Consider the following 23,340-nt stretch of genomic DNA (forward strand, 5'->3'; position numbering starts at 1 on the left):
CTCACATTATTAAAACACTTTTCCTTAGGTTGAACTGAAATCCGTTTCCCTTTTTTTTTTTTTTTTTTTTTTTTTTTTTTTTTTTTTTTTTAATTCTTTGCTACCTATTGCTGCTGGAACTATGGTAAAGACTCTTGTCCCTCTTCCATATACCTGAAAAAGTATTTGAATATAGCCATTCTTCTTTTCCTTAGGCCAAACATCCTCAGTTTTTTCAGGGACAAATTATGAGTTTACCTTTCAGTTCCCACTCAAACTGTGGGCCTGCCAGCTCATCAATATCCCTCCTAAAGAAGCATGGTGTCCATAGTGGAGCATAGTACTTCAAATGGGATCTGAACAGCAAAGGGCAAAGCAATCATATCACTTCAGTCTTTCTGGATTCTCTGCCTCACCTAATAAGGGCCAAGATTCATTGATTTGTTTTGTTTTTTGCCTGTCACATCACATTGCTAACTCATAATGAGTATCCCAATCATAAGAACTGAAAGATCTATTTTTTTTAATTGCATAAATTGGTTTATTTTTCTCCCACGCAAATAGCCTGTTTGTCAGTGAATGAACATGTATAATGTAATGTAGATTCATGTACAATGAATAATAAAGCAATATTTTCAAACACCTTACTAATTTCTTATATAGATTTAGTAAATGTATCATGTGTACCCAATCAGAATCACATTTTTTGACCATGTGCTTTTTATCTTGCCTTTAAGGGGAAACTCTTAAGTATTTATTCCCCTTTCTGCTTCTTTTCCATTTTTTGCAACATTCTCCTCTACCATTTAACTCCTTATACTTTGCAAATGATGGGCCTGATGCCATGACTCATATCCAGTATCTACATGTAAATTTACCTTTTTCTGAGCCATCCATTTTCAAAAATAAGGTCAAAATCAAAGAGTTTCACAACTCCATTTAAGCTACCAATCTCTACTAGCTGAAATATAGATGTTGTAAAATTTTCATGTGTTTTAAGTTAGTGTTTAGATACAATAATCAGTTATCATGAGGCTAAGTGTCCATTGTGTGAATCACTTTGCATGAACTCAGCCACCTATGGGAAGCTTTTCCATCTTTTTCCCTTTAAAATAGTGGCTTAAGAACTCTTCAGTACCAATCCTGAAAGGTCCAAGAAGCCAGTATAAACTTCTTTAAATATTTAAGATTATCATCATCATCACCACCATCAATTCATAGGAGTCTTCAATGTTGTCTATCTACCTAACCTTGCTTGTTAAGAAGAACCAATATGATAACTGAAAAGTAGTCTGACCCACCTGCTGTAATTTGTGGCAGACATAAAAAATAAATTGTTTGTTTCCTTTTTAGACTGTAAATGCTATTTTAAGATCTTCTGTCATACTGGATTATACCTTAAGTCAATGATGTTACTAATGCTACTGTTTGTTTTTTTTTTTTCCTTAGGTTAAGATGGGAAACTCTGAGAGTCAATACAGTCTTCAAGGATCTAAAAATCATAGTAGTTCTTCTACTGGTGCTAAGCAGAAGCCCTGTCCCCTGAAAATCCGCAGCATCCACGCAAAAGATGAAAAGTCTTGCTCTTTGCATGGGTGGGGACATGGAAGCAGTGGGACAAATTACAAGTCTCGATCCCTGGCCAGGAGCTGCCTTTCTCACTTTAAGAGTAACCAGCCTTATTCATCCAGACTCGATCCACTGGCCAAAGCCTCCAAAGGCAGTTCCCACACAAAGCACAAAGTGAGTGTGTCAGGAAGCTATTTCCAAGGGAAGAACTCTGCCTTCTTGTCTGAAAATGGCTTTCATTATATTAGTCATGAGCCAGCAGATAACCACATCACCTCCAGAGACTGCAACGGACACCTTCTGAACTGTTATGGGAAAAATGAGAGTCTTGCATCCACCCCACCAGCTGAAGACAGGAAGAGCCCCAAGGTTCTAATTAAAACACTAGGGAAACTGGATGGATGTCTAAGGGTTGAGTTCCACAACAGCAGCAATAACAAAGTGCCTACCGAGGACTCCACTGGACCTGTCCAACTTTTGAGATATTCCCCTACATTAGAGTCTGAAACTTCCAATCTAACTGAAATCAGAAGAAATTCTAGCACCGATTATTCCACCAGCCATTGCCTTTCTCCTGCTGATTCCCGGCTCAGATCTAGCAAAGGCAGCTCTTTTAGCTCCGAGTCTTCCTGGTATGACTCTCCTTGGGGAAATGCTGGAGACATCAATGAGCTGGAGGGACCCTACCTGACCAGAAGCACTCCAGATACCAGCATCCACTCCAGTTTTCCATCAGATGATGCCAAAAAGCCTTTCAACCAAAGTTCATCTCTTTCTTCCCTCCGGGAACTATACAAAGATGCCACCTTAGAACGTCTTCCACCCTCAGGCATTAGACTCTCTGATGAATACATTGGCACACATGCCAGTTTAAATAGTAGAGTTTCATTTGTGTCAGACATTGATGTGCCCTCAAGGGCAGAGCAGAGAGGCCCTGTACAGTACTGTTCTTATACCCTTCCCTGTCGGAAGTCCAAACCCTTAACAGAAGATACTTCCAAAAAGGACACATTAAAAACTAGAATGAGGCGAATCAGTGATTGGACAGGAAGTCTCTCAAGAAAAAAAAGGAAACTCCAGGTATATGAGCTTCTAGGGGGCCAAGAAAAATTAACTTTGATTTTCCCAATTTGGATGTTTTTTTTTTTTTCAAATTTTGGTGGGAGGAATGAAAAACATCCTCATTAAATTTGGGGGAAATAATTTTAAAATAGCACTAATTTTTCAAATATTATTATAGCACGAATGCTTTGGGATACTTGTATTTTTGTGTGTATGATGGAGGTAAGGAATAAAAATGTCTCCAATTTAACCTTGCATACTTCTATACCTAGAGAACTCATTCAACAAATACTTTTTTGTTGATTAAATGTGGTTGAAATATATAGAAATCATTCTTAAAAGCAAAACCACATTTCTTAGATAAATAGCGTTATTCTTCCTTACACAGAGCTAATGCAGTATGATGGACAGAGCTTTGAGCAGGAAAATGAAAATAGGAGACCTGAGTTTTAGACCCAGCATAGCTATTAAAAAAGGAAGGAGACCTCAGACGAGAACTTTAACTTCTCTTGTCTGTAGGGCTTCATATTTGAAATGGTTGTGTTTATGCAGTTTATTTTTGAGTTTCCATCCAGTGTTAAAGTGATATGAAACATAAGATTTTTTTTCCCAAATAGGATGATCATGACTCTTCCAGTGTGACAGAAATACTAAAAACATATGAAGTATTCATCCTGAGTTTTCTCTAAAGAAGTAATTTTCAACTCTCTCAACTGGGTTTCCACTTTTATATACCCTTAGGTTTCCCCCATCTCCCCACCATCCATAGAGAGGAACATAAGAAAACTCATCAGTTTCTGTTACCATCTGGTATATTTGCAAAATATGTTGCTTTTCTAGTTATGTTGCTGAGGGCAGGAGAAATGAAAATAATCACATTTCACCCAATATAGTGGCTTCCATATTCTAAATTAAGTTTTAAAAAAACTGAAATTATTTTAAAGGTCAATATCATTTCTTAAATGAAGGTGCAAGAGGATGAGAACTTTTTACCACTCACTGTTCCTATTCTGTGGCAAATTTTCCAGGCCTATTCTCACCAAAAAAAAAAAAAAAAAAAAAAAAAAAAAAGATTTGAAATGCACTTCAGCAAAATGTTTTTTAGAAGTGACCATTTTTAATATCCTTTTTAATGTTGTTTTTTTAATCTAGACATACACCAAATATAGTGAGCATTTTCATATAGAAAGTAGAACAGAAAAAGGAAGATTGTACATAAAATTATAAATCTTGGAGATCCTTTGTTAGCCCTTAAAATAAACAAAACTTTTGTGGTCACTTTTTGAGTGCCTTTTGATTCTGCTTTTTTTTAGTCTCCCCCTCTCCCCCCCCCCAAAAAACGTATTTTTTGCATAATTGATTTTGGTTCAGATAATGCTTGAGCATTAGCTTTATGCTTATGTCAAAACTGAATGTTTCCTCAATTTCTTGCTGCCCCTAGCGTTTTCTTAGCTACAGAGCTAAGGCACCATCCAAGTCAAAAATTCTCTTGCCAGGAAAAGAGGTGGAGAGATTTCCTGAGTGAATTGGTTATCTGAGCACTCCTTTAGGCCCTACTCTATAATTAGAGTCTGGAGAAAGGGCAAAGAGAACATTGTCAGGATTTGGGGGGAGGTAGGTATCATTAAGTCGTCCTACCCACTGTGTGGGTAGGATTCTTGAATATGAGTCACTAAAGTTGCTTGTTGGCATTTTGGGAAAGTCACAATTTAAAGTTGCCACATCAGCAAAATGCTGATAATAATCCACTCTCTCTACTATAACCTAGTGGCACCATTGGGAAGAAAATATGAGCTAAACATACAGAGGGTCTTAGGACTAGAGGCATCTGATAAATAGCATGTGGTTCTGGCTGATAACTATAGCAACAATAATGATGGTAATAGTGGCATACACATTGTGAACGAAGGAAGGAAAGGGCTTTGGCAATTGAAGTGGAAAGTTATTGTTTTCTTTTTGAAGAAAACTAGTGGTGGCTTCTAGTTTTTTAGCATAAAACATACTTGAGTACGATAGAGAGAGAGGAAACATTTATTTTTTTTTCACTCAACATAGATGTTTTAAAAAAGTAAGATCGCATCTCAAAATAGTCTCAAAAGTCAAGTACCAAATTTCAGGTCATCCCATATCACACAGTCTCTTAAAGTATTCCTTCCTCAATTTTATTTTCATTTAGGAAATGAAATAAATGAGTCAACATGTAGAAAGTGTGGACATATTGCACATTCTCTTAAAGTATTCCTTTCTCAATTTTATTATTTTATTATAGGAAATGAAATAAAATGAGTCAACATGTAGAAAGTGTGGAATAAATGAGGTGACATTTATAAAACCTAAAGGACTATATAAATGCTAAGTTATTATTACATAAGAGAGCTAGGTGGCACAATTAGAGCTCTGGAGACCTGAGTTCCAGTCTAGTCTCTGCTACTTAGAGTGTGACCCCGGGCAAGTTATTTAGCCTTTGTCTACTTCAGTTTTCTCATCTATAAAATGGGCAAATTATTTAGCCTTTGTCTACCTCAGCTTTCTCATCTATAAAATGGGCTGGTTATTTAGCTTTTGTCTACATCAATTTTCTCATCTATAAAATGGGGATGTAATAATAACAGGTATATCCCAGCATTGTTGTGAGTATCATTTTTATAAAGAACTTCACAAGCTTTCAAGCACTATAGTAAGAGCTATGATCAGTATTATCATCGTCAGGACCCTCTACATGAAGTGATCAGAAACCCAAGTTTTCTAACTCCTGACTGAGTGTTCTTTCTACTCATCAGACCCTGAAAATTAATAATGCAGCGAAACATTTTAAACATCTAAAAATGATCCAAGAAACAAATGCAGAAAAGCCATACTATAGAAAGAGAACACTGAGGGTAGAGATAAATGTGTATTTAATGGGAATATATTTTCAGTATTAAATATAGCCCTAGTGAGAGGAGTGAAACCCTTTTTCTGTTCTATTCATACCAGCTCCTGGTTAAAATATCAGTTACACAGCCATAGGGAATTTGTTGCAAAGGCAGGATGAGATGAAAACATATAACTCTTGAACTTCTGGATCACTTAGTCTTAACCCACGTAGCTTCAATTCCTGTATGGAAGATGCAACAATCTCCCTCAGAAGCCCTTTTTTCCAGAATTTATTATGTTTCACTGTTAGGTATAAACCAAAGCACTCAAATCAAACTCCTAAGCACATCTTATTTTTATAGAGAGATGAATAAATCACTCTCTTGTTTATAAATGCTCTTCATTTCCTTGAAGAATTCCTTATGTAGAGCCACATTAAGTTCTGTTTCCTAAGCACTTACCTATGTTTTGCTCTTCTTTTTTTTCTCCTAGAGGATTCCTAAAGGATCCTGAGCTCCTTGCTCAGACAAAAGAGGGAGACATTCTAGCTTGGTAAATGGAGGGATGAGGGGGAGAGAAGACATTTCTAGGTGTATCCCCAAGGCTTTTGGTATTGATTGTATATAGTATTGGGTCATTAGATGTAAATGGAGATCAGCAGACAGAAGAAAAGATAGTTACCATCATCCTTGTAGAGAAAAGTCTGGGTGGAGGAGGAACAAACAGTAGAGATGCTGGGGAAAGAGGTAAAGTGTCTTGTAGACGACCAAATGCTTTGCCTCTAACAGCGTGGCGTTATAGGAAGAATACTTTACTTAGGAAATCTGGGTCTAAAATCCCGATTGTTGTTTAACAGCTATGGAAACCGAGATTAGTCAAATGAAGGTATTAGGGCGAGAAGACCTCTCAGGTCTTCTCTTTGCTTCACAACTCAAGAGATGCCATGTGGAAATAGGCAAGACAATGAAGTTAGTGGCTTGTATTGAAAACTGATGAGAAATGTTAAAAGTTTTCCTTGTGAAAGTACTTGACACTGTCACTTCTAATGGTGGTAATTTTTATATTTTTATATACATTTATATAATATATATTATTAATATAACATAATATAATATATACATTTATGTAGCCCTTACTTTGTGCCAGGCACTGAGCTAAGGGGTTTTACAAATATTATCTCATTTGATCCTAAAAAAAAATCCCTTGAGGTAGTTAATAATATTATCACCCCCATTTTACAGATGAGGAAACAAAGGCCAACAGAAGTTAAGTGACCTTCCCAGGGTCCCTGGATTTGAATTCAAGACCTCCTGACTCCAACCCTGGCACTATCTCCTGTGCCAGAATAAAAATAGTGTTTTGAGTGCAACTGTATCATATTATTGAATTTCTTTTGTAGTTGAAGAAATTCAAGTTTCAAAAAGTTAGGTGACTTTACATAGCTAATATCAGAGTAAGGATTCAAACTCAGAACTGCAGGTCTGAAGCCTTTTCCACTAGATCATTGTGCCTCTATTTACAAGAGTGCTCCTCTTAAACCTTAGTCACTGGCAATTAGAATTAGGAAGGGTTAATCATGAGAATCAGAAATTTCTTATTATACCTACATGTAGGTACCTGATTGAGATATTGAAAATATTTCCATATGGGCTTGAAGGCAAGCTTGATTTGGATGAGTTGAGGAGTTAAAACTTAGGACCAGAAATAAGTCTTAGGGAAACAAAGTACAGTGTGTGTTTAGGTTGCATTTAACTTTGCCAGTTCAGAAACTCCCTTTGGCATAGAGTCTCTCTTATTTTGAAAAGCCTTATTATAGCTGATGCCAGCAACCATAGGTAATCCCATGTTGTTTTTGGGCTGCATATCAGATCTTCCCGTTAATAATTGAATAATGTTAATATTAGCCAAGTGAGAAGCAACTTTCCCCCTGGATGTTTTTGAGGAGCTACAAATAGAAAAGGATTTTTTTTTTTTAGCTTTAAACATTTTTCAAAGTTTCCGGTCTAAGGAGCTCACAGTGGTTGGTTTATTTGCTTTATTCCTGCATAAATATCAGAGTGTAAACAAATATCATGGTGGGACTTAGTATAAATACAAGCAGAAAATAATATTTTCATTGGTAGTAGCTGTGTTTTTGGCTCAGCTGGTTATAAGCCCTGAGTGTTTAGAAGCAATAATTAGTTGGCTGATTATTTTCCTACAAAAGATAATAATTGCTACTTCATTGGTATACTAATAAAATCATTCAAAATATAAATCCAAAACATGTCATTGAATAAGACAACCTTTTGTTTTATTTCAGTTATGCAATATAATTGAAAGTATAGAAAAATACACTAACAGTTACATAAGCTTCAGAAATGACAAGTTGCTAGATAAAAAGAGAGCATACAGATAGTTTTCTGTGATGGGTAAGGGCCAGGTAGGTGGTGCAGTGGACAGAGCACTGGGACTGGAGTCAAGAAGACTCATCTTTGTGAGTCTAAATCTGCCCTCAGGTGCTCACTAGCTGTGTGATCCTGGGCAAATCACTTAACCCGTTTGAGTTTTCTCATCTGTAAAATGAGCTGGAGAAGGAAATGGCAAGTCACTGTAGTATCTTTGCCAAAATATTTGCCCAAATAGGGTTAGGACTGAGCAACAACAATGATGGGTAAGAGTAATCTTGGTGTAGACAAGTAAAGGATAGTGTGGAAAGATCTGGGTTCAAATCCATAGACAAACCAGTTTACTTCTCTGTGTCACAATTCATCTATAAAATGGGAGTGTCATTAGGGCCATTGTTTGCTTTCAAAGAGTTGTTTGGAGGGCAGTTCTCTGTAACCTTTACAGAGTTACATAATAACATGAATTATTGTTTTCCTGCTCTTGTTAGTGCAGTACTCGGCACATACACTTAATAAATGCTCATTTAATCAACTAATGTTTGAATGACTATCTTTTTTGTCTAAAAAAGCAGGTTTGGAATACTTTACATAGACTATATATTACACAAAGTTATTTCCTCAATACTTCATCAACCTATATTAGGTCTATGAATTCATTTGATGCATTGGATAGAAATAGGTTATTTCTGTGGTGCCATTCATTCCTTAAATTATATTATTTTAGATTTTAAGTTTTTTTTCCCATCAAACAATAGCTATTATCTCTGATCATTGGCTATTTCCATTGTCTTTAGGAGCCCAAATCCAAGGATGGATATGACCATTTGGAAAACCGAACGAATGGTCTGAGTGCAGAAGTGCTGGTCCCGCCACATTTGTCTAGTTTACTGTGGTCAGGTGGATCTGGCCAGACCCTACCTCAAAGGAGTGAGTCTACGAATGCAATTAGCAGCGATCCCTTGCGACAGAACATCTATGAAAATTTCATGCGGGAGTTGGAGATGAGTAGGACTCATGTGGATAACACAGAAACATCTACAGAGACTGCAGATTCTAGTAGTGACTCACTGAGCTCCTTAGAGCAACTGGACCTGCTCTTTGAGAAGGAACAAGGAGTGGTCCGGAAAGCAGGGTGGCTCTTTTTCAAGCCTCTGGTCACTCTTCAGAAAGAGAAGAAGCTGGAGCTTGTGGCGCGGAGGAAATGGAAACAATACTGGGTCACTCTTAAAGGTAAGTCAGACCTTTGTTGCTTGCTTTGAATTGTTTCTTGGACAATCATTTCCTTAGTTTAATCCTATTTTAATGCCTGAGTGAATCAGTTGATTGAGATTTGCTGTATGGGTTTGCTAAAATGTTTTATGGAAAAAGTAAACTAATACTTGCTTGACTACTCTTTCAACATACTATTCATCCTACTTAAATGTTGTTTACAGAGGAGGCATCTAGGTGGCCCTGCATAGAGAGCTGAGCTGGAATCAGGAAGACCTGAGTTCAAATATAACCTCATATACTGTGTGACCCTAGGCAAGTCACTTAACCACTATCTGACTCAGTTTTCTCAATGAGTATAATAATAGCGCCCACCTCACAGAGTTGTTGAGAGAATTAAATTAAATCAAATGCCTAGCATATAGTAAATGCTTAAGAAATGGTTGTTCTTCACTGCCTAGTTTTTGAGCTTGGGAAGTTGAACTTCAGAGTCTGCACATGAAGTCCAAATGATGTGCTGAAGGGAGATGAAGAAAGCAGCAGAGTAGCTGGATCTTTCTGAATCTCCTTCCAACCAATCATTACAAAGCATTTCAAAAGGACAGAAATCTAATTCAATTGAGTAAAAGGGCTCTCCCACTGGATGCAGCCTTAAGGTAGGCAGTGTTTGGAGATTCCAGCATTATAAGGGGCAAAACTGTACTTATCAAAGTGCAAGTTGATCACCTTTCGGCCACCCCACCTACCATGCCAGAGTCAGAGTGAGGGCCGGGCAATCTCTAAATTTGGGGGTGAGGGGTGGGGGGAGGTGCTAGCTGAAAGCACCATAGACCTATCCCTGAGGGCAGGGCAAGGCCTTGGCAGTGAAACTAGGGACCAGAGGTTGAAGAGCCAGAGTCTAGGCAGCATAACATGTAGATTGGGCAGAAACAAGGAAGGCCATAACCAAGGCAGCAGGACCTGGAAAAATAGCCTCAGGGCAAAACACTTTAAAGCCTGCTACACAGATAACATCATAGAGCTTCTTGCCCTCCTCACTCAGACTTCTGACTGAAAAGCCCCACAAAACAGAAGCTAAGAAAGCAATATCCACCAATAATTTGGAACCCCAATCCACTAGTAGCAAAAGGAATAAGCAGCAGCAAAAAAAGCTTTTGACCCTAGATAATTTCTATGGAGAAAAAGAGCAAACTACAGAAGCAGCAGCTGAGAGTGACAAACAAGGAAACACATCCAGACCTTCAAAAAAAAATTGAAATTGGTCACAACCTCTCAAGGAACTCAAAAAGGAGTTCAAGAACCAAGTAAGAAATATAGAAGAAAAATGGCAAGAATAGTGGGAAAAGGAAGTGAAAGTAATACAAAAGGAAAAATAATAGATTAAAAGACAAAATTGCCCACATGGAAAAGAGACATAGAAATCAAATGAAGTAATAAGCAAATTGGAGACCAGAATTGACTGGAAGCCATGAAAAGTAGGATAGATCAAACCAAAAATCAAAAGATCACAGCTGAAAATCAGTCTTTAAAGATTAGAATTGGGCAAGTAGAAGCTAATGATCTCATGAGACAGCAAATATAGATTTGAATGGAATTGAATTTTGGGAGAGAAAAGAATCTTTATCCTGGAGTATTGTTTTAATTTATTAAAATAAGAAAGTGAAATGGTAACCTTGACAAACAAATGTGCCTTTTCATACAATCTAAATTATATTTCTTTTTTTAAAAGCCTCACAAAATGCTACTCTAAGGGCAGGCCTTTTCTTAATTTATACTCTTTTCACATGTAGGTATAGCTTTGCTGAAAGTTAGAAATAACATGATGATCTCAAGAATGACTAAATTAATGAAGTGCTGATTTATGCAAAGATAAGGAGAAAATAAGAAAATACCCTTTGGCATGTTTGCACAGTATTTCTATAAACCATTGTCAAAGGAGCCTACATATAATGTTCAAAAATCAGGCTTACTTAGCTGGCAACACCTTCCACATCACTGTGGGAGAGGTAGAAAAGTGAATTATATCTGTAGTCAGTAAGTCTTCAGCAACAATCCTTCCCAACTTTGCTTTGGCTCTTGCACATAAATAATGAGCCAGTTGTGGGCTTGCTGACTAGAAACAAGTCTCAAGTATCCACAAAGCAATCCAGCAAATGGCAAAACTACCCTTCAGTTCCCAAAATGAAGAAGTTTCATTAAATTCATGAAAAGAAACATTCCTATTTCTTACAATTATCATTAGCATGAATGCCTACTCTCATGTTAGGCCATTCTGACTTTTTTTTGCAAAGAAAGACTGAGCTAAAGATTTGAACACTGACCAGGGACTTCTGGTTACTCAGTATAACTCTGGGTAATAATACTTCATTTTCTCTAGCAGTAGGCAAGACACTAAAGTAGGTGGAATTACCCATGCTCATTTGTGAGACTCCAGGATTCTATGGTGAAGGTTGCTTTGTAAGCCTAAAATATTATCAAATGTTTATTCTGTCACTTTCTTTTCAGCAATGGAAAGGTATGCGATAAAGATGTTTTTGCCAACATAACCTTTTCCATGTGGTTTTAAACACTGCTTCCCTCCGAGGACATAGTACGTCAGGTTCAGCATACCAAATATTTTAGTACCAGTTGTAATAATTAAAATTAGGTGGCCAAATGTAATAATTAAAAATTTGGTTTGACAAAGATGATAATGGTTAAAAAAAAGAATTTTTGTGGTCATCATTTATAAAATTTAAATTTAAACTATGAGTCAGTAGACTGTATGTATCTCTTAATAATTTAATTTAATATAAATATAGTAAAAGGAGGGAAATGTATGAGGAAAGTAGAAAATATTTCCTAGCCTACCACCCTAGAGCTCTTATCTGAAGAAATTCAGCTTGCTCCCCAACAAAGTTCTGATCTCCACATATAAGTGCAGTAGCCTCTTCAACAAAGGTTTCACCAGCATAAGCCTCTTCCTTCAGCTCGAGTCACAATGCTGAATCTACGTAGCACAGAATGCTTCTTAAGCCCAACTCACCAATGCTGAATGCATCTTCATAAAGTGCCTTGTAGAATGAATCGCAGAAAAAGCCTCCTCTTCAGCGGAAATCTTCCTAAAATTCTTCAGGAGTCCTTAGGCTGGCTTTTTATAAGTAGTTTCTCCAGGTCACTTTCTGTCTCTTGCCCACTTCACAGGAACCAATCACAGCCTCCCAATTTGCCTGGCACTGTCTGGGGAGGTCATGTCTGTGTGTGCTTGTGGCCTGTTAGGGCCTGAACTTTCTTTGTTAGTGACTTACTAAGTATTAAATAGGGGTACTTTAAGTTCTCTATTAATTAACTTAAAATAGACAAAGGGAATAAAAATTCCCCTTTCACAATCCCCCCTGTGATTCTATTGGGAGGCGAGCATGTTTAAATTTCCAAATTTACATGCCTAGTCTCCCCAATGAATCATTTCAAATATCCAGCTTATACCTCTAAAGATCTTCTAGCTAAAGGTGCATACAGTATTGCACTTTGTAAGGGGAAATTACAATAGTTGGAGATAAGAAGGAATTAAAAGAGGAAGAGACCAAAAAAATGGTTGATAGGTGCATTGATAAAAGGCCAATTAAGGGGCAATCCTCTTTGGCATAAGAGTTTACATTCAGAATAAATGTGTTCAACTACCTTCAGTTTGATTCACTACATCCCATAGTTCATTCTGGATCTTCTGATGCATTGTGTGGTTTCCATAGGCTTCTTTATGGCACCTTCTTTAAACAGTTCACTTTCTTGATTAGGGCAGTTACCAAGCTTCTTTTCCTGAATTTTTTCTCTCAAAAAGAATTTTTTTCTAATCTTGGATTTTACAAAAATTATACACAGTTAAATTTGGAGCCAGTTTTTCAGCTGTGAATAAAATATGTGTGTACATATATATCTATGGATCAGTGGTTCCCAAGCTTTTTTGGCCTACTGCCCCCTTTCCAGAAAAAAATATTACTTAGCCCCCTGGAAATTAATTTTTAAAAAATTTTAATAGCAATTAATAGGAAAGATAAATGCACCTGTGGCCATCACCACCCCCGCTGGATCACAGCATCACTCAACACAGCAGCGCCCACTTTGGGAATCACTGCTATAGATAATTGAACATCTCCATATATTCAAGCAGTCTTCTTTTTATGTGTCTTCTAAGTACCTAAGTAAATTAATTAAAAGTATTATGAAAAGAGATGCACAAATATATCCTATGTACAAATAGTTCCATTCCTAAAAATTTATAGATAAAGCAAAATTAGGATTTGATATATGAAAATTTGCTATATGAAACTGAAGTTCTATGGAAAACATGTCGGGATAGTGTGGAGTTATAAGAGCTAGGAAATGGTGACAGCTAGTGGTTGTGGCTTTTATTAGGGCAACAGTAAGAAAAGGAAACAGTATTTTGGAAGGAAAATGTAGGTGAAAGACTATGATCATCTCTATATAGGACAGATGTTTAAGCAAAGCTTTCTTTCCTATCTCTAGTCAAAAGAGCTGTTTGTATTTCTGTTTTGGTCTTCTTTCCCCTATCTTAAAAAATGTTTTAATTACACGAGTTTGGATTATGGAATTCCACTTTAGAGCCAGGATATAGCAAGAAGTGCTATAGTAATGAAGAAATATAATACTTTTGTCGATCATTGTTCCTATACCCCCCAAAACAGTATAACTTTTAAAGATTCAAAATTCTACTTAAGATTGACAAAATTCATATTATATTAATGTGTCGATTTAAAAAATTCTATAACAATGAAATATTCCATATTGGTTCTTGTTCTAATTTAATGATTATCTTTTGGAAATAGATTCTCTTGTGCTTTTCTTCACTTTGGGAAACAATATCTTTGCAGTTTTAGAGTCTATATTGAGTGTCATTGAGTGCTTAAGTTATAATGAAATAAGGCAAAGTTCTTTAGGAAAACAACTTAAGCTTAAAAAAACTTTCCTTACAGTGATACATTTGTGTCTTGACTCTAAGTCTTATTACCATGAATATAGTCAGAGAGATAATGAGAAGTTCCTTGATCTTTGTCCCTTGCAGGAAGAATGTAATTTGGTGCTTCTAAATATAGAGTTGATGAAATTGTTTTATATTAGTTTACTTAACTGTTTTGAAGATCATTATTCTTTGTAAGGGATTCATTTAGGATTGCACTAAAGGTTCATATGATACATCAAAACAATATTTTAATCCAAATTTTTTAAAAAAATCAGTGCCTGGGAGAAGAGATGCCATGATCCAGCATGTTTTCCCATTGATACAGGTGACTTTACCTCAATAATACTTTGTTGACCTAGAAGGTTCATCGATAGCCTACTTGAAAATAACAAAGCAGAATTTCTTTTAGAAATTTTGTTTTATGCAAATTATAAATCTGTAAAAGAAATCTCTTAGCTAATAAAAATGGAGATTTTTTTTCTTGTTACATTTTCCTATCTCAAATTTACCAAAACATTCCTTTCCTAGTTTTAGTGTTTAGTGTAATGAGCAGAATTTCTTTAAAGCATCTCTTTACCATCATCCCCACAAATCAAAACCCTCACATTTATCCTTCCCCACACATTTTTTTATAACCCTTTACTTTTTCTCCTTCTTTGTATGCCCCTGTAGTTTTATGTTGGTTGATCCCTGACATTCTCTTATCTTATTGCGTTTGAATTCTCCTTTGAGAGAACTTGAAAACGTGGGATGAGAATTGATTTTACCCCTTTCTTTGACAGGCTGTACCCTGCTGTTCTATGAGACATATGGGAGAAATTCCATGGATCAAAGTAGTTCACCTAGATGTGCTCTGTTTGCGGAAGATAGCGTAGTACAATCTGTCCCTGAACATCCCAAGAAGGAAAATGTCTTCTGCCTCAGTAACTCCTTTGGAGATGTCTACCTTTTTCAGGTACTGCGGGCTCTTTGCATGTTGTATAGTATATGGGGATGCAGAGGATAGCCTACAAAGGAAAAAAGGAAATGAGGTCTTATGTTCATAAGAACAAGATACCAGAGTGAGAAAGCTACAGTATTTTGCTGAGTAAAAGTTGAGAGATAGCAAAAATGAGCTGGTTGAGGGTAACTTGAGAAGTGAATGGTGTGTGAAATAAAATGAAGTAAAATTAAAAGTAAAATAAGACAAATAAAAATTTTTAATTGTCTATTTAATTAATTAATTTAGAATATTTTCCCCATGGTTATATGATTCATGTTCCTTCTCTCCCCTCCTTCCACCCCCTCCCATAGCCAATGAGCAATTCCACTGGGTTTTACATGTGTCAGAAATAAAAATTTAATAGTAAGATAGAACAAAAATAAAAATGACAGAAATAAAACAATAGGATAAAATAAGACAGAAATGAGAATAAGTTTTGGCCTTAAGTTTTGAAGAGGATCTAGAGTTCTCAAGAGTGGAGGAGTGTGTTAGGGCAGGGGAATAAGGATAAACTGTGCCTCTTTGTCTTAGTGGATGTAAAACAGCTGAGTTTTGCATGTCTGTAATCTTCCTAGGAACTAGGAGAATGAAAAAGACAGTAATCTCAGGACTTTGACAGTATGTCTTATTTACAAAGCACTGTGCTTCTGGCATATCATTCCAAAGCCCTTCTGATGGCCTCACAAGTTAAGGAAGCTAATAAGCCTCGAGTAGTCCATATGTATTTTTTGTTGTTAGTGTTTATTAGGCCATAAAAGATCAAGTACCTCTCACATAGGAATATCTCAACCCACTGCTTTGAGAGAGTGTCTTTTCCATCGCTGATTTTTTTTCACCATCTTCTGATTTTTCAGGCCACTAGCCAGACTGACCTGGAAAACTGGGTGACTGCCATCCATTCTGCTTGTGCTTCTCTTTTTGCAAAGAAGCATGGGAAAGAAGACACGGTCCGGTTGTTGAAGAATCAGACCAAAAACCTACTCCAAAAGATTGACATGGACAGCAAGATGAAAAAAATGGCTGAATTGCAGCTCTCTGTGGTTAGTGACCCCAAGAACAGAAAAGCCATAGAAAATCAGGTATGACTAATCAAGAAGTTTTGGGGTACTTGCTCCCATTCCTTTTTTAAACTTATTTTCTTTCATTTGACAAGCATTTTTTTTCTCTCTCCTACCTCCTCCCCTACCAAATAAATAAGTAAATATGCATGCTCAAGCAAAACATACCCTCACATTGTCCATGTTTGAAAGTGTTTGTCTCGTTCTTTACTTTGGGTTCATCATCTTTTTAATAAGCTTGCTTACTCTTGGATCCTCTGGAATTAAGATTTATTATTGTATTGACTGAATTGTATTGAGAATGTTTATGTTTTTCTAAGTCATTAATCTTTACAATTTTGTCATTATATAAATTGTTGTCCCAATTTTGTTCACTTCACTTAACATCGATTCATACAAATGTTTTATCATTATTTATTTAGCCATCCCTAAAGTGTTGGCCACTCCTCCTTTTTCAGTCCTTTTCTACACAAAAAGAGCCAACCAGATCAGTCTTTTTTCTTGTTTCTTTGATCTCCTTAGGGTAGGACTTATAGCTATATCATTGATTTCAAAAATATGATATTTGAGAAATAGTACCATATTGATTTTGGTAGATTCCCAGAGAATTAATATGGGTTTTGGAAAAGAGATTTATCAGTTATTCAGATCTCAAAAGCCCAAATAAACTGCAAAAATGGGGATGAGATGAGAACAATGAGTAGTTTTGCCTGCCTAGAGTTGGAAGGTTTGTTTTTTTTAAGTAGTGAGAGGATTAAATTTGAAAGATAGAATGAAGCTAAATTATGAGAACTTTGAGTGTCTGACTGAGACTATATTCTATAGATAATGGTGAAGCAATGAAAAATTTTGAATAGAGGAGAAATGTAATTAAAAAACAGTATTTTAAGGAAGTTAATCTAATGACAGTATACATAATTAATCAGAGAAAGAAAAGTTGGTGGAAACACCAGTTAAGATCATTGGACAATAATCTAGGCTATGAAACTTGATCCTTGTTGGAAGGTTCGAGGGTAAGAGAATATCATATACAAAAAGAAAGGATAGAAAGAACATCCTGCACTGGGAGCTAAAAAATAAATTTGAAGCTATTTCTGGAGAGAAGGAAGCTACATGTTCTGAGGGCAAAAGAGCTGCTTGTTCTCCAAAAAAAATGATAAAGCAGAATAACAAAAACTGAGGTAAAAAACCAGCCAATTAAGACTTATAGGAGAAAGAGAAAAGGTAGTCAAGGTAGTTGCTATTTGCCTGTTCATCAGGGAATAGTTGGTTTTCAATCTTATAACATCTATGGAAAGGTTAGTGGTCTTCTTGGAATATGTTTCAACAGCATAATATAGAATCTCTTGAGACTTGTTAAAATATATATCTACTACCTACTTCTGATCATTTACATGATGAGTACAAGTGATACTGCCAGGAGAAATCTCTATCTCTTGTATATATTATGTATGCTGAGTGATATTTGAAATAGCATGAAGAATAGGAAAGCAATCTAGGCCTAAAGAAGGGCAAATATCCTAATTTTTTTTTGAAAGAAAGGAAGAAAAAAGAAAGAAAGTAAAAAAAGAAAGAAAGAAAGAGAGGAAGGAAGGAAGGAAGGAGGCAGGCAAACAAGCATGCAAGCATGGTTAGGGACCGAGTGCAGGGGCTGCTGCCAGGCTTCCCTCTGCAAGTGAAGACCAGTAGGCTTGGGAAGGTTGGGGAAGGCATGGGGGAGAGGTGGCTTCTTATCACAACCCAGGGTGCATATCCTTGTTGAGTCTGATTCAAAAGCAGACCGACTTGGCCTATGTTGGTTTTGGTTCACTGGCATCTTGTCAGGGGATCTCAAGTGAAATGCATAAGATATATATATATATTTGGCTCTTTTCTTTTTGTATTTTATCAACTTAGATAAAGGTATTAATGACATGCTTATAAAATTTTCAGGTGATATAAAGCAGGAGGAATAGGTAACACACTGAATGAGATAGTTAGAATCCAAAAGGATCTTGATAGACTAAAACACTAGACTAGAGTAATAGGAATAAATGTAATCTTATACTTGTGTTCAAAAAACAACTAGTCGAAAGCATAAGATAGAGAAGAAGATATGATTAGACAGCAGTTTGTCTAAAAAGATTGCCAAATTTATGTGGGCTCCAGACTCGGTATGACTCAATAGTATGACATGGAAGCCAAGAAAACCAGTATAATTGTGAGGAGCATTAAGAGAGGGATAGCTTTAGGTGAGAGTTCTTATCTATTCTTCTGTAATTAGACCACCTCTGCTTCATATAACCACATATGTTCACTTCTTCAGTTTGTAATTTAGAAAAGATATGATAGACTTCCAGCCAACTGTCTCAACCAGAGGCAGCCTGATCAACTTCTATTCACTCACTCCAACCAGTCCCAGATGTTAGCATCAGCTCAAATAATGATCAAGAAATTCAATGAGAAACTGAAGTGACTTTTTCCATCCCAGAACTGTATAAAAAACCTGATCTGTCTTCCTGACCCCTATATCAAAGCCATTTCTAACACAAGGTAGACTCCTAGCATGACCAAAGACAATTAGATTTAAGTGCACTATCGCCTGGGTACAGGACAGAAAGGAGACTTCCTTTAAAAAGGCTCAGGCTAGGCAGAAAGCCCCAGGAGGGAAACCTTGGAAGCCTTGACCAGATCAGCTAAGTGCCACAGCCCTCAGACTCAGACAATCCAGGGGCTTTGTGGTCTCTAAAACCATTCTGAGACATCAACAAAGACCCTTGAATATTTATCACTCTGAACCTCAAAGATCCAGAAGATAAAGTGAAGCATAGGTATCCAGGGGGAGCCCTGGGTGGTGAGGTCAAGACCAAGGAAGCCTATTCCACCCAACAATGCACAGGGAGGTAGAACCTAGCCTTTAGCTCCATTTCATATCTTATAGTTAGAGAAATAATTCAAAGATAATACCATTTAGTATCAAAAAATATTGTAAATCTAAATTGATAATAAATTCACACAGATACTTGAAAGCAAAACATATATATTTTAACATGTCTATATGATTATACCTAGAAGAAATGAAGCAAGATATTTTAAAAATGAACTCTGGAAGAAAGAGCTCTGAAGTGTTATAAGGAGTTTTCTTAATTTCACTCTGCCTCTTTAAGAGGCAGTAACAGACAGATTGTCCTCCATCTCTTCAAGAGATGGACTATAAAAGGAAGAAAAAATCAGTTAAGAGAAGCACTCCTTTTCTCTGACATCCTAGGAAGCAGGGTTTCTGTGTTGTTCTCTCAGTCAATATCTGGCAGTTAGTTTTGAGAGTTTGCCAATTTGAGAAAGAGTCTGAGTGAGGTTTTTTTCTCCTCAGTACCTTGAGGGATAAGGAGTCTGTTACTGAAGGCTTTTCTCCTCAGAACTTTGGAGAAGGAGTCTGTGTCTGTGTCTCTGTGACAGACAGGCAGTTTATAACTGACAGTTAATAGAAGAATTATTTTAAGGAGTTTGTTATTGATTGATGTTCGTTGATTAATTAGATAAGATAGCTAATTTAATCTTAGAGTAGATAAGTTAGGCAAGAAGATCCTTAGGTTTAGGGTTTGTTAGAGATTTAGTATAAAGTTTAGATTTTTAGGCATAGTTATATGATATAAGAGATAGATTCTCTCATTTCCTGCCTCCTATTTCCTATATCAACTCTCTCTGAATAAATAAGTAGAGGTAGTTTACCAAACTGGTCTCTGGACTTTTATCAAAATATTATTAACCCCTCACCAAAGAAAACACAAAAGAAAAAGCTATGAAACTCAAGAAATGAAATACCTGAAAACATGAGTTGATGAAACAAAAATGAGTTAATCCCAAGAGACAGTAACTATTAGAACAAAATCAAAAGATTAAAAACATAGAAGAAAACATGATAGCAAATGCAACCTAGAAAATTGGTCAACAGAAAATCATAATAAAAATCTGGACATTTCAAGAAATGAGAGATGAAAATTACCTACATTTGTTAGAACAAGAGGACAAAGTAAAGAAATAAAATTACTGAAAGGAACCCCCAAAAAGAAAAATGGCAGTAATCTCAGCCAAAATCCAGATATCTCCTATGAAAAAATAAAGAGTACAAGCATCCAAAGTGAATTTAAGGGCAAGAGAAGGGAGAGTAAAAGGAGCCATGCACTAGTATAGAAAGGTGATGAAATGAGTTAATTTCCATAATTGGGGAGCATGAGAAGAATATAAAAATATGTATGAGGAGAGCAGGTATTGAATGGGCATAAGATGAACCTTTACTCATCTGAAATGGACAAAAAGTTTAAAATAAACACAGAAACATGCATAAATTGTATGGACATATAACAAATAATAGGGGAAGAAGCCTGAATAGGAGTAGGTTTGGTTAAGAGACAGATAATAACCTGACAGGGAAGAGTCACAGCAAAACAAATTTCCTGATCCTGAAGAAGAGATTAAAAAATAAAATAAATAGACTCTTAAGGAAGTACCTTAGGTTATCTCTAGGCAATTTGGAAATGGCTGAACAAACTGTACTATGCAAATGTAATGGAATATTTTTGCCCAGTAATAAATGACAAAAGACGGTTTCAGAGAATCCTGGGTGGAAAGAACTATTACTGAGAGTAAAATAGCAAAAACAGTAGGACAATTTATATATTAAAAAAATACTGTAAAGACCATTAATTTTGAAAGACATGAAAAAAAGATAAGAACTCTAATCAAAACGTCTAGGGAAGAATAGGAATCATAATTACCTACAACATATTGATGGACCAACCACCAACCACCTGGTAGCCTAATAATAGAAATTTTCCTACTAGAGGAGCAGTAAAATATAACAAATTATGCAAGAACACCATAAAGCAGATAACTTCATCTACCATTGTAACAACTACCATGTGCCCTTGAATAAGATTTTCTACAATTTTGTCTTAAAAGATTTCTCTCACAATTGTAAAATATTTGGTCACTGCACAGAAAAAATCCATACAAACAAAAGAAAGTTCAGAAGGAAGCAGAGGCAAACAGGATAGTTTTAAAAGAAGTATGAAGAGTTTTATACTCTTAAAAAAAAACACCAAATAGGAAATGGAGAATCATGTTTTCCTATAGAAAACTTTTTGTGTTTCTTATATATGAAAATGGTCTTTTTAGTGCTTATGTTAAGAATAAAAAATGCAATTAGTATTTTAAAAGAAATATCTTGATAAACTGGAGAATATCCATAAGAGTCAAAGGGATGGTGAGAGGAATTTAGTACACAGCCATGTGAGATTAGTTGATGAAATTAGAAATGTTTTACTTGGAGAAAAGACAATTCAGGGGTCAGATAATAGCTGTCCTCAAGTATTTGAAGGGTTGTCATGTAGAAGAAGGACTAACCTTGTTTTGACTGCTTCCAGAGGCTAGAACCAGGAGCCAAAGGATGGGAATTGAGAAGATATAAGTTTAGGTTTGATGTCCAAGAAGACCTATTTACAATTCAAACCAACTTAAAATGTAAATTGAAAAAGTTGGGCCTCAGGACATAATGGATTTGGAGGTGTTGAGGATATTTAGTAGTAGGGAATCTTTTCCTTATGGATTGGCCTAAATGGTTGCTAAACTCCTATTTAATTATAAAGTCCTCTAATTCTATAAAATGTTGAGAACCACTGCTAGAATTTATAAAATTTAGAAATTTGTATTGAAATTTTTTTTATTTCAATTCTAAAAGTAAGTGCATATTACTAGGTATAATCCTAAGAGATAAAAGATGAGAAATTACATAATCCTTGTCCTCAAGAAAGATAATTGTCATTCATCATTTAAAAAAGCTAGCATTTATATAATGCTTTGAGGCTTGCAAAGCGCTTTATAAATGTTATTTTATCTTCACAACAACCCTTGGAGATAGGTGCTATTATTCTAGTTTTAGAGGTCCAGTGATCATCCTTTTTGCCACCTAGCTATTATGTAAAAAATAGCTATAGCAAAAGATATAGAATGTAATAGAGGCAAAAGAGAGAGATCAAAATGTTGTAAGAGAGTTGAGATGAAAGAGAAAACTTTCAGGTATAGGTTTAAGGAATGATGTGGCACCTGAACTGAACCTTGAGTAAGAAAAGGATTTCGGCAGGCATAGATGAGGAAGAAATTCATTCTGGTCATTTTGGATATGTGTCTGCTTGAAAAACACAGAACCACTAAAGTAGTTAGAAAGAACAAGTCTTTAATCAGGATAAACTTCTAAGATAAATGGGTAGTTAAGATATGATTATATCTACCTATTCTATCTAGGCTTAGATAATTGAAAACTTAAAGGTTTATCATTCAGTCTAAGAGAAGAATTAGTTTGGGACTTCCTTGAAGGCAAGATCCCAAGGGACAAAGGCAAATTTTGGGGTTCCATAAAACAAGGTCATCATATGAATGCAATAGATATTGAATTTGGGGTGACTAATAGTTTTAGGTTGAAATTAGTGTGCCATAAAACTGGAAGTTTGGAATCAGCCAGATTGTAAAGACATTAAGGGTCAGCAAAAAGCAACTTTTAGAAATGACAGGGAACCAGTGAAAATTTTTGAGCAGGGGAATGATATGGCCATATCTGTCTTTGTATTCAATAGTTTGTTTTCCCAGCTATGTCAAAGAAAAACTGGAGAAGGGAGAGACTGAAACCAGAGATAACAGTTTGGAGATTCATTACAATAGTCCCGGTGTGAGATGATAGAGCCCTGATATAGAGTAATGGCCATGTGTGTAGAGAGAAGGGAACAGATTCCTGAGATCTTGCAGGGGTAGAATCAATAAGACTTGCTAATTGATTGGAAGAGTAGGAGGTGAGATGGGGAAGGTTAAAGGAGAGAGAGGACTCAAGCATAAGTAAACCTTTGATCATGGTGTGATTGAAAAAGGTACTAATTCTGTCAAGACAAATAGACAAATTGTGAAGAGGAGCAGGATTTGACTGGAAGATGATGAATTACAGTTTTGACATGTTGATTTAAAGATGCTGACAGAGCATCCCAGTGGAGTTGCATCCATGTTGTTGTTGGTGCTCAGTTCTTAGAATCTGCTCCTTCTCCTTCTGTTTCTTACAGTACAGGAAGTAGCTCAGTGGGAAAGACATCAGGATTGGACAGACTGATTTAGGATTCATCTATATAGCAGCAATAATCGAACTCCTAGGAGCAGGAGAGATCATTGAGGAAGCAGAAGAGAGATGAAGGCTTGGGAAAGAGCCTTGGGAGACATCCTTAATAAAGGGAGCAAGAGTTACTATTGTGTTGAAGAACTTTT

At 36.0% G+C, this 23,340-nt stretch overlaps 1 protein-coding gene across 1 annotated transcript in view; it reads left to right on the forward strand.

The window, feature by feature from the left end:
- Positions 1-1,428: 1,428 nt before the first annotated feature.
- TIAM2 (TIAM Rac1 associated GEF 2) overlaps positions 1,429-23,340 on the forward strand; it is a 153,816-nt gene continuing 131,904 nt past the window's right edge. The window contains exons 1-4 of the mRNA XM_044675470.1: positions 1,429-2,628; positions 8,648-9,083; positions 14,802-14,974; positions 15,856-16,080. Coding sequence (XP_044531405.1) covers positions 1,435-2,628; positions 8,648-9,083; positions 14,802-14,974; positions 15,856-16,080 — 2,028 coding nt within the window. The 5' untranslated portion in view covers positions 1,429-1,434. The remainder of the gene's footprint in view (positions 2,629-8,647; positions 9,084-14,801; positions 14,975-15,855; positions 16,081-23,340) is intronic.

This window comes from Gracilinanus agilis, chromosome 4, assembly GCF_016433145.1.
Source record: "Gracilinanus agilis isolate LMUSP501 chromosome 4, AgileGrace, whole genome shotgun sequence".
NCBI lineage: Eukaryota > Metazoa > Chordata > Mammalia > Didelphimorphia > Didelphidae > Gracilinanus > Gracilinanus agilis.